General features: G+C 47.2%; 1 protein-coding gene across 2 annotated transcripts in view; it reads right to left on the bottom strand.

Annotated features, from left to right (window-relative positions):
* Window positions 1-12,352, bottom strand: part of ABCC6 (ATP binding cassette subfamily C member 6) — a 70,888-nt gene that overhangs the window by 55,899 nt on the left and 2,637 nt on the right. For both annotated transcript variants that reach the window (XM_025370498.1, XM_025370497.1), the window contains exons 3-7: window positions 11,407-11,532; window positions 11,139-11,267; window positions 5,958-6,083; window positions 3,799-3,860; window positions 359-490 (exon numbers count right to left, since the gene is read on the bottom strand). In XM_025370498.1, coding sequence (XP_025226283.1) covers window positions 359-490; window positions 3,799-3,860; window positions 5,958-6,083; window positions 11,139-11,267; window positions 11,407-11,409 — 452 coding nt within the window. In that variant the 5' untranslated portion in view covers window positions 11,410-11,532. The remainder of the gene's footprint in view (window positions 1-358; window positions 491-3,798; window positions 3,861-5,957; window positions 6,084-11,138; window positions 11,268-11,406; window positions 11,533-12,352) is intronic.

Raw genomic sequence — 12,352 nt, 5'->3', positions numbered from 1 at the left:
TGGACTGGGGGTCAAATGATGAGCTTTTCTTTTCTTTTTTTTTTTTTTTTTTGAGATGGAGTCTCGCCCTGTCACTCAGGCTGGAGTGCAATGGTGAGATCTCCACTCACTGCAACCTCTGCCTCCTGGGTTCAAACGATTCTCTTGCCTCAGCCTCCTGAGTAGCTGGGACTACAGGTGCCTGCCACCATGCCCAGTTAATTTTTGTATTTTTAGTAGAGATGGGGCTTCACTATGTTGGCCAGATTGGTCTTGAACTCCTGACCTCGTGATCCGCCTGCCTCAGCCTCCCAAAGTGCTGGGATTACAGGCGTGAGCCACCACACCTGGCCAATGATGAGCTTTTCCACTCACTTACCTCCCGGCTGCGCTGCGGTTCCTCATCCACGCCTTTTCAAGCCGGGAAACAAGTTCTTCTGAGGAGTTTTCCTTCCCAAGCGACCAGAGGTCTTTTGGTCTCAGTGGCCTCCTGTAGCCCCTCCAGACCAGCCTGCAAAAGATGGGCACCAGGGCGAGATTTTCCTGCCATTCACCCCTGCAGGATCCTGGCCAGGCAAGTAGCTGTGTGATCCTGGGTAAGTCACTTTACCTCTCTGTACCTCTACTGGCCCCTGGATAAAAATAAAGCAATTCACTAACCCCATCTAACGTTTGGAGGGCACTTCTCAGTTCACAAAGATTGTCTCATTAATTCTTATGTGAGCCCATAAGATAGATGATTATGGTTTGTTTGTTTGTTTGTTTCAGATGGAGTCTTGCTCTGTCTCCCAGGCTGGAGTGCAATGGCGCAATCTCAGCTCACTGCAACCTCCACCTCCGCGTTCAAGCGATTCTCTCACCTCAGCCTCCTGAGTAGCTGGGATTACAGGCACCCACCACCATACCCAGCTAATTTTTGTATTTTTTGTAGAGACGGGGTTTCACCATGTTGGCCAGGCTGGTCTGGAACTCCTGGCCTCACGTGATCCACCTGCCTCAGCCTCCCAAAGTGCTGGGATTACAGGCATGAGCCACCACACCCAGCCTGTAAATTGATAGTTTATAATTGTATAAGTGTATGAGTGTATTATTATAGATCTATTTTACAGATGGGGAAGGAAATAGAAATGCAGAGAGATTAAGTGGCTAAACCAAGGGATAGCCCTTGGCAAGGGAAACAGACATTTGCCTGGGAATCAGAAATCCATTGTCCAAAACTATCGTTGTAGAAGAAGCTTGAACTCCTCCCTCAGCTTTATTTTTTAAATTATTATTCTGTCTCACTCTGTTGCCTAGGCTGGAGTGCACTGGCGCGATCTGCGCTCACTGCAACCTCCACCTCCCTGGCTCAAGCGATTCTCATGCCTCAGACTCCCGAGTAGTTGAAATTACAAGCGCCCACCATCACACCTGGCTAATTTTTGTGTTTTTAGTAGAGATGGGGTATCACCATGTTGGCCAGGCTGGTCTTGACCTACTGGCCTCAAGCAGTCCTCCCATCTCAGCCTCCCAAAGTGCTAGGACTACGGGTGTAAGCCACCACACCTGGCTAATTTTTGTGTTTATAGTAGGGACAGGATTTCGCCATGTTGGCCAGGCCGGTCTCGAACTCCTGGCCTCAAGTGATCTGCCTGGGTTGGCCTTCCAAAGTGTTGGGATTATGGGTGTGAGCCACTGCACCTGGTCTCAGGTCTCTTTAATCTTTCTGATGACACCAGCCAGAAGGTTGTTCTGGTCTCCGACTCTTCTCTAAGCCTCCCAAGTTCCCTTTTCTTTTTTCTTTTTATTCTTTTTATTGTTTTGAGATGGAGTCTCACTCTGTTACCCAGGTTGGAGCGCACTTGTGTGATTTCAGCTCACTGCAACCTCCACCTCCAGGGTTTAAGTGATTCTCCTGCCTCAGCCTCCCGAGTGGCTGGGATTACAGGCTCCTGCCACCACACCTGGCTAATTTTTGTATTTTTAGTAGAGACGGGGTTTCACCATATTGGTCAGGCTGGTCTTGAACTCCTGACCTCAGGTGATCCACCTGCCTCAGCCTCCCAAGGTGTTGGGATTATTGGCGTGAGCCACTGCGCCAGGCCATCAAGTTCCCTTTTCTAATGCAGAGCCAACTTGGGGAAGCAGCTGTTCTGACATAGAAATTACCAATGTGCTTGATTTTCCCCGAAATTATTTTTGGAGTTCTCCTATACAGCAAGTGATGCTATAGATTTTTCCTATTTTAGCAGTGATAGAAAGTTTCTTTTTAAAAACAGTTTATTAGAGTAAAAAAAGTGACTCAATTTAATTTTTGCCCCAATAGGACAAGAAAGCATCAAGAGCGGTCCATAAGTGCTTCAGTTTGGGAAGCAGGGACTGGCTCTGCTAGTAGAGCTGTTTAGAAAACCTCTAAGCTCTTTCTACCAATTTCATACATCAAAAGCCTGATATTTTTCATTTATTTAATAGCCACTTAGGCCAGGTGCAGTGGCTCATGCCTGTAATCCCAGCATTTTGGGAGGTTGAGGTGGATGGATCACCTGAGGTCAGGAGTTGGAGACCAGCCTGACCAACATGGTGAAACTCTGTCTCTACAAACAACTACAAAAATTAACTGGGCGTGGTGGCAGGCGCCTGTAATCCCAGCTACTCAGGAAGCTGGGGCAGGAGAATCGCTTGAACCTGGGAGGTGGGGGTTGCAGTGAGCTGAGATCGTACCGTTGCACTGCAGCCTGGGCAACAAGAGTGAAACTCTGTCTCAAAAAAAAAAAAATAGCCCCAGCACAGTGGCTCATGCCTGTAATCCCAGCACTTTGGGAGGCCAAGGCGGGTGGATCACCTGAGGTCGAGAGTTTGAGATCAGTCTGACCAACGTGGAGAAACACTGTCTCTAATAAAAATACAAAATTAGTCGAGCATAGTGGTGCATGCCTGTAATCTCAGCTACTCGGGAGGCTGAGGCAGGAAAATGGCTTGAACCCGGGAGGTGGAGGGTGCAGTGAGCCAAGATCGTGCCATTGTACTCCAGCCTGGGCAACAAGAGCAGAACTCCATCTCAAAAAAAAAAAAAGTTACCACTTACACTCATTATGTGCCAGGCCCTGTTCTAAGTGCTTTACAGATCTTATCTTATTTAAGCTTCACAACCCTATGAGGTAGGTGCTATTATTAATCCCATTTTGAAGGAGTGGAGATTGAGGCAGAGACAGGTTAAGTAACTTGTCCAAAGCTACACAGCTAGGAAGTGGTAGGGCCAGGATTCAAATCCACGTGTCAGGTGCTACTGAGGTCTGAATGCAGTGTGGTCAGGAGGGAGCACATCCTCAAGTGCCTGGTGAGCTGGCCCAGGAGAAGCAGCTGTTTTCTCTATCTGCCTGGAACCCTCCAGAAAGTAGACACTTGCTCCTTTATCTCCTCACCCCTGGGTCTTAGCACATAGTAGGTGCTTATTAAATGTTGGTGGAATGACTGAAGTCAAGTATTGGAGACAATTCTATTACTATTAAGCACCTGTTGTGTGCAAGCACTAAGCATTGTCTGTCTCATGAAGGTTGAGTCATCCCCATTTTACAGAGGGGAAAACTGAGGCTCCGGGGGTTTGTGATATGGCCTGCTGAAAGGCAGAGCTGGGATTCAAATCCAGATCTCACTCCAGTCAGTGAATGGAACAGGATGCAGATGGTGAACACTGAACACGAAGAAGAAAGCACTGAGGCTGGGATGGAGAAAGTCTTGCTGGCCTTTGTAAGCATAGAGGAAGGGCCATGGGTGGGAATCAGAGCAGCAAATGCAGGTGGGTGAGGTACCACCCCAACCCTTCCCTGTGACTTTACTTACCCAGAAACCCACCAGAACATGGCTTTGGAGGGGAAGGATGCCCCAGCCTCTGGACAGGCGTTCTGCAACAGAGAGAAATGGAGAAGGGAAGTATGTGGCAAGAGCAGGAAAGTAGGATGAACTGACTGTGGTTTTTTTTTTTTTTTTTTTTTGAGACAGGGTTTCACTCTGTTGCCCAGGCTAGAGTACAGTGGTATGATCTTGGCTCACTACTACCTCTGCCTCCCGGGTTCAAGCGATTCTTCTGCCTCAGCCTTCCAAAGAGCTGGGATGACAGGTGTGCGCCACCACACACAGCTAATTTTTTGTAGTTTTAGTAGAGACAGGGTTTCACCACGTTGGCCAGGCTGGCCTGAAACTCCTGACCTCAAGCGATCTGCCTACCTCGGCCTCCCAAAATGCTGGGATTACAGGCTTGAGCCACTGCACCCAGCGCTGACCGTGTATTTAGTACTGAAAGTACACATCGAGGTGCCCTGTCTCCTTGCCAGAGGTGCACACCAGTGAGCTTGGTGCTTCCCAGCAGGCAGGGTAAAAAGAGGTTGGGCCACAGGCCTGACAATGTCCATAAGGTAAGAACTAACAGTGGCTCAGAAGAACAACTGTGATTATACTGAAACCAAACCTTGCTCCGCATCTCAGAAGCAAGGACCCTACATAACAAAGACAATGAGATCCTTGACAATATCCCTTGGCAAATGTTGTGAAGACCTGTCATGGGATTTTGTCGGGTGCTCCAGGAAGATTACAACAGTCTGTACTCTTTACCAGTAAGGCGTGAAGGGGCCCATTTCACCACATTTCTGCCATCACAGTTTATCAGCTTTTAAATTTTGTTGCTACTCTTGTAGGTGCAAAAAGATTTCTATGATAGTTTTAGTTCTTCTCAAGCCTTCGAGTAATTTTTTTTTTTTTTTTTTTGAGACAGGGTCTCCCTCTGTTACCCAGGCTGGAGTGCAGTGGTGCAGTCGTAGCTCACTGCAGCCTTTGTCTCTTGGACTCAAGCAATCCTCCTGTTTCAGCCTCCACAGAGCTACTCTATGGGACTCCACAGAGCTACTCTGTAGTGGGACTACAGCCATGCGCCACCACACTTGGCTATTTTTTGAAAACTTTTTGTAGAGATGGGGTCTCACTGCATTGCCTAGTCTGATCTAGAACACGTGGGCACAAACAATCGTCCTTCCTCAGCATCCCAAAGTGTTGAGATTACAGGCGTGATCTACTGCATCCAGCCCATTTGAACCTCTATTTATAGGATGTCAGATCAGTCTCTTCCTCAAAAGAATTGTTTCTTAGTTTCACAAACTGCTTCAATGTTACCTATTGTAAATCTCTCATGAACTTCTCCTACAGAGCACTCACCCCAGGGGTAATTTTCTGTTTTCTCCCCCTTTTTTTTTTTTTTTTTAGGTGGAGTTTTGCTCTTTGTCACCCAGGCTGGAGTGCAATGGGACAAGCTCGGCTCACTGCAACCTCCACATCCTGGGTTCAAGGGATTCTCCTGCCTCAGCCTCCCGAGTAGCTGGGATTACAGGCGTGTGCCACCATGCCTGGCTAATTTTTGTAATTTTAGTAGAGACGGGGCTTTACCCTGTTGGCCAGGCTGGTTTTGAACTCTTGACCTCAAGTGATCCACCTGCCTCGGTCTCCCAAAGTGTTGGGATTACAGGCATGAGCCACTGTGCCCAGCCAATTTTCAACATATTTGTTTAATTATGTGACCAACGTCTGGTTCCCCTACTTGACCAGTAGCTACATGAGAACAGAAACTCTATCTGCTTGTTCACCACAGATCCTTAAGCCCTTGCTAGGGCATAGAGGGGGGTTGGCAAACGATGACCAAATCTGGCCCACTGCCTGCTTCTGCAAATAAAGTTTTATTGCAACACAGCCACGCCATTTGTTGACATATTCTGCTTTTGTGTTCAATGGCAGAGTTGAGTGCTTGCCACCGAAATCACTGTATGGCTCACAGAGTCTAAAATATTTTCTCTTGGCCCATACAGAAAAAGTCTGCCAACTGTGGCATCAAGTAGAAATGCAATACACATTTTGCTGAATGGCTAAATGAATAAAAAATTAGAGACTTTTGGTCACTTGGGGGAGACTGAGACCTCAAAGAGAAACAGGAATGAGGTTGGAACTTGGTGACTTACAGACTGCTGGGGGTCTTCAGGGAAGAAGGGGGGTTGATCCGCCAAGCAGGAAAGCACAAACTGTGCCACCACCAGAGACAGGCATAGGTAGGTGGACAGGTGGCGGACAGGGTCACTCTGGAAGCCCTGTGGGAGGCAAAGCAGAAGGTTAGGAAAGGAGGCAGAGGAGTGTCCTTAGAGGAGAGAAAAGGTTTCTGATGCTGAGGTCAGTATCCATGCTGGGGTCCAGGGCAAGAGTATTTGAAAGCCCTGGCATTCCTAGTGGTTCTAATTTTCTCTTCTTCTTTTTTTTTTTTTTTTTTTTTTTTTAAGACAAAGTCTCACTCTGTCGCCCAGGCCGAAGTGCAGTGGTGTGATCTCGGCTCCCTGCAACCTCCGCCTCCTGGGTTCAAGTGATTCTCCTGTTTCCGCCTCCTGAGCAGTTGGGATTACAGGTGCCTACCACCATGCCTGACTAATTTTTAAAAAATATTTCTAGTAGAGATGGGGTTTTGCCATGTTGGTCAGGCTGGCATCAAACTCCTGACCTCAAGTGATCTGCCCGCCTTGGCCTCCCAAAGTGTTGGGATTACAGGTGTGAGCCACCACGCCCAGCAGGTCCTAATTTTCAAATACCCAATTTATAATATTCTGTCTGTACAAATGGTGGGCCAGGGCTGTGTCTGGGGTTTGTCCTTAGCCACGTGATGATTGGCCACAGCTGCTGGGGCAATGAGATGAAGAAACACTTTACCTTCTTCTTTGTGCCACAAAGGAAATCCTTTCTCCATTCCACCCTCTACCCCAGTCTTCAACCCTGCTCCCCCTTGGCCAGTGTTCTCTGGTGTGCTGAGATGGGAGCTGGTTTTACTGAGCACTGGCTCTGCCCTGGGCACATACAGCTTTCTTGCCATACACAGTCTCATCAGCTGGGGTTTACTTGCTTCCTTTGACTCATGGGGAAACCAAGGCTCAGAGAAGTGACAGCACCTTGTTCAAGGATACACAGATGATCTGGTCCAAATTGCGATGCTCCTGCTGCCACGCCACGATGATTTTTGCATCTGCTGCCCTGTCATCTGGTCAGAAACACCCTAATTTTCTTTCTTTTTTTAATTAAAAAAAATTTTTAAATTTTACATATATATGTGTGTGTGTGTGTATATATGTATCTATGTGTATACACACACACACACACACATATATGTGTATATACTTTTTGTTTTGGAGACAGAGTCTTGCTTTGTCACCCAGGCTGGAGTGCAGTGGCATGATCTCGGCTCACTGCAGCCTCCGCCTCCTGGGTTCAAGCAATTCTCCTGCCTCAGCCTCCCGAGTAGCTGGGATTGCAGGCGTGTGCCACGACCCCTGGCTAACTTTTGTATTTTAGTAGAGATGGAGTTTTACCATGTAGGCCTCAGGTGATCCACCCGCCTCGGCCTCCCAAAGTGCTGGGATTACAGGTGTGAGCCACCGCGCCCGGCCTGATATATATATTTCTGGGTGATGTGAGATATTTTGATACAGGTAAGCAATGCATAATAATCACGTCAGGGTAAATGAGGTCTCCATCCCCTCAAGCATTTATCCTTTCTGTTATAAACAATCCATTTTACTCTTTTAGTTATTTTATTTTTTAGTCTATTATTGAGTTAGAGTCTCACTCTGTTGCACAGGCTGGAGTGCAGTGGCTTAATTTGGGCTCACTGCAACCTCCATCTCCTGGGTTCAAGCGATTCTCCTGCCTCAGCCTTCCGAGTATCTGAGCTTACAGGTGTGCACCACCACGCCTGGCTCATTTTTTTTGTATTTTTAGTAGAGACAGGGTTTCAGCATGTTACCCAGGCTGGTCTTGAGCTCCTGACCTCAGATGATCCTCCTGCCTCAGCTTTCCAAAGTGCTGGAAAAAAAAGAAAGTGCTCCACAGGTGTGAGCCACTGTGTCCAGACTCTTTTGGTTATTTAAAAATGAACAATTATTATTGACTGTAGTCACCCTGTTATACCATCAAATAGGTATTATTCTTTCTATATTTTGTACCCATTAACCATCCCCATTTCCCCCACGCGCTATCCTTCCTAGCCCCTAGTAACCTTCCGTCTACTCTGTATGTTCATGAGTTAAATTGTTTTAATTTTTAGCTTTCACAAATAAGTGAGAACATGTAAAGTTGGTCTTTCTGTGCCTGGCTTATTTCACTTAACATCCATGTTGTTGAAAATGACAATACCTCATTCTTTCTTACAGCTGCTTAGTACTCCATTGTGTATATACACGACATTTTCTTTATCAATTCACCTGTCCATGGACACTTAGGGTGCTTCCAAATCTCGGTTATTGTGAACAGTGCTGTAATAATCATGCAGAGATATTTTCCATATACTGATTTTTCTTTCTTCCTAAGTCTTTTTGCTTGTGTTCAGGCATGTGATTTGTGCAGAACTGACTCTACTCCAAGGCTGAGTGGGTGATTGAGGCTTGGCCAATGCATACATTCTAGTCTTTTGGCTACCATGGCTGGGTTAGGAATGCATATAGCATCCCAGCTGGGTACTTGAGAGCTGGAACCACTGGGAGATTCTGCCGGGTTTGCTACATGGTAGAACATAAGTCTGAAGGTATTGGTGGCTCTTCTTGCCACTCCATTGGAGAATCAAGCTAATATGGCAAAGCCAAGAGGCAGAAGAGGAGATCTGGTACCTGGTCCCAGGCCTGGATCATTCATGCCTGGGAGATCCCATGGGTATGAGCTAATAAATACATGAGCTAATAACCCCCTGACCTTCCCTTTTCCTTAAGCTAGTGTGAACTGAGTTTTTATGGCTTTAAACCAGAGCCCTAGTTTCAAATCACAATTCCTCTACTGGATTTTATACTCTTCTAGTTTTTTGGGTTTTTGTTTTTTGTTTTTTTTTTTCCCAGATAGCAGACAATTGGATATTCCAATGACAATATGGCCCATCTTCCCTAAACTGCCACTGTTTTCCCCACTGTTTCTCTCAGAAAGTTGGTTCTGAATTTGCCTGAGATGAACTTGGGCTCTGCACTCCCAAGCTTTGTGGCCCTGAGGCTGTCATTCCCTTCTCCTAGCCTTAGTCTCCCTCATCTTTAAAATGGGATAGCTAGAATCCATCATTGGCTGGGCACATTGGCTCAAGCCTATAGTCCCTGTACTTTGGGAGGCTTAGGTGGGAAGATCACTTGAGCCTAGCAGTTTGAGACCAGCCTTGGGAACATAATGAGACTTTGTTTCTATTAAAAAAAAGAAAAGAAAAGAAAAAAGAATCCATCGCTGTGAAATCCAAAGAGGATAGATGTGTAAGTGCCTGCCACAGTGCCTGCATATGGTTGGAACCCCTGAGTGTAAGTGGTCCCAGTATTATTGTTTCTATGCTGTGTCCCAAAACCCTGACTTATGTCAACTGTGGGAGCCCACCCTTTCAGAAATTACTGAATACCCTGTGGAATTTCCCCTTAGTTACAAAGGTTGCTCTTTTAAAAACTCTGTCCTCGGTCAGGTGCTGTGGCTCACGCCTGTAATCCCAGCATTTTAGGAGGCCGAGGTGGGTGAGTCACTTGAGGTCAGGCATTTGGGACGAGCCTGGCCAACATGGTGAAACCCTGTCTCTGCTAAAACTGCAAAAATTAGCTGGGCATGGTGGCACATGCCTGTAATCCCAGCTACTTAGGAGGCTGAGGCATGAGAATCGATTGAACCCAGGAGGCGGAGGTTGCAATGAGTCAAGATCGTGCCACTGCACTCCAGCCTGGGTGACAGAGCAAGACTCTGTCTCAGAATAAACAAACGAAAAATAAAAACCCTGTCCTTAAAGACAGGATGATGCTTCTCTACTTTCTCCTTTAGGGGCAGGATGGAGTAACCACTGAACTCAAGAAATGATCTGTGAGTTCAGACGTGGTGGCTCATGCCTATAATCCCAGCACTTTAGGAGGCTGAGGTCAGAGAATTGCTTGAGCCCAGGAGTTCAAGATCAGCCTGGGCAACAGAGCACGATATTGTCTCCACAAAAATACAATAAGAAAGTAAAATATCTGAAACCTGCTGCCGCGTGATCATTGGTGTTAAGATAACCCCCTGTCCCAGAAGCCTTGGCTAAGCACTCTGTCAAGGCCACTGCTCCTCAGTAGGTGTATGACTTTGTCCTCACCCTAGGAGCACTTGGTAATATCGCGAGACATTTTGGGTTACTGCAATTGGATGGTATGCTACTGACATCTATGGGCGGAAGCCAGGGATGCTGTTTCACACTCTACAGCAAACAGGACAACCCCGTCCTCCCAGCAAAGACTTATCTGGCCACAACGTTACTAAAGCTGAGGTTGAGAGAAGTTGGTCAAGACTACATGTTTTTCTCTTTGTAGAGAAAATGACCCATCATGTCTCCTAATATAGAAATGCTGCTTCTGGCCGGACGCAGTGGCTCATGCCTATAATCCCAACACTTTGGGAGGTCAAGGCGAGTGGATTACTTGAGGTCAGGATCACTTGAGGTCAGGAGTTCGAGACCAGCCTGGCCAACGTAGTGAAATCTCGTCTCTACTGAAAATACAAAAATTAGCCAGGTGTAGTGGCACGCACCTGTAATCCCAGCTACACAGGAAGCTGAGGCAGGAGAATCGCTTGAACCCGAGAGGCAGAAATTGCAGTGAGCCGAGATTATGCCACTTCACTCCAGCCTGGGTGACAGAGACAGCCTCTCAAAAAAAAGGCTGCTTCCCAGATTGAGCAACAGAAATATGAGTGGGTGTGCAGAATGAGTGTGTAAATAAAGATGCACAGGAACGTGGGGAGGGTGAATCCATGAGATGAGGGGAGATGTGCACGTAGGAGTATGTGTGCACACAGGTGTGTCTGTGCCCTGTGCCCAGGTTGTGTGTGTGTGTGCATGCATGCATGTGCTTGTGTGATGTATGAATCAGTGCAGATAAGTGTGCGTCGTGTGCAAGTGGCACGTGTGATGTGGGTGTGTAAGACAGGAAATCGTGTTGATAAGAAATGTATGGGATGATGGGTACTTACAGGTGTGGGAGTAGATTTTGTGTCTCTAGAGTGTAAGTGACTGGCTTATGTGTGTCACCGTGTAGAGAATAAGTCATATGTGGAAACGGGAGGAGGAAAGATGGGACCCAAGGCCAGAGCCACCATTTTGGTTTCCCGGGGTGGCCCACACCCCCACTTACTGCTCCGGAGGCCTGCTGGGCAGCGCTGGTAGCTGGGAAGACAAAGCAGAGAAGCCAGTACCCAAACAGCACTCCAGATGACTGGACTCCCTTTTTCCTCTCGGTGTGAATCAGGAACACGGCGAAGCTCTGGACAGGAAAGTCAGGGCAGGCCCCTTAGGGGAGGGTGGAGGCTGAGGGCAGCCTCTTCTCTTCCCCTTGTTCTTCACGGTGGCAGGCAAAGCAGCAGCTGGGAGCAAACCAGGCTCCAGACTGAAGGCATCATTACCATCGTGGTGAGCCACACGGTAGGGTGAATGAGGAATTCCGGGGCCTCAGACGTTCCTCGTTGGATTTTCCAAAGAGCGACAGCCACGCTGGAGGTACACAGGACTATGAGGGCGAACCCAAGCACCTGAGGGTACAGGCTTAGATAAGCTTGGGGGGCAATAAGAGAGGTCACAGCAAATGGGTGGGCAACCCCATGTCCAACTGGGAGCTGGTTCTGCAACATCCTGGCTGCGGCCCTGTAACAAACCAGTATCACCAGCTAGCAATGTGCCAACGTGAACAATGTGTAAAGGGCATTGCAGATCGGTCCTGACCTGTGATTGTCATATAAATAATGTACAGCAAGGGCTTGAGCCAGCCGAGTGTTTTCCAAAATGCAGGAATTGCTCTAATCGTGCACATGTGAGATGACTTTGGGTGTGAAGAAACAGCAGGAAATGAAATGTACTAACCAGGTAAAAAACTATCCTCTCTTCAAGTCATTTTCAAACCCTGCTATAAAATCAAGGAGCCAGTAAGTCTCTAGGGTCTCTCTAATATATATTGGTTTCTCTATTGAATAAAAGAAAGGACGAAAATGAGAGAACATGTACACACCAGAGGGAAGGCCAGAGCTAAGGCATATTGGAGGAACTGCTCAAAGAACCTCAGTTTAAAGCAGAAGTTGGCAAACTATCGATCATCAAAGAAAAATAAAAAGCATATGTCGTGACAGGTGAAAATTACACGGAATCCAAATTTCAGTGACTACAAATAAAGTTTTATTGAAACACAGTCGGCCGGGGGTGGTGGCTCGTACCTGTAATCCCAGCACTTTGGGAGGCCAAGGCAGGCAGATCACCTGAGGTCAGGAGTTGGAGACCAGCCTGGCCAACATGGCGAAACCCTGTTTCTACTAAAAATACAAAAAAAGCGAGATGTGGTGGTGGGCACCTGTAATCCCA

Source organism: Theropithecus gelada, chromosome 20 (genome assembly GCF_003255815.1).
Source record: "Theropithecus gelada isolate Dixy chromosome 20, Tgel_1.0, whole genome shotgun sequence".
Lineage (NCBI taxonomy): Eukaryota > Metazoa > Chordata > Mammalia > Primates > Cercopithecidae > Theropithecus > Theropithecus gelada.
Note: the sequence above shows the minus strand (reverse complement) of the source record. Positions and strands in the feature narration are given on the sequence as shown.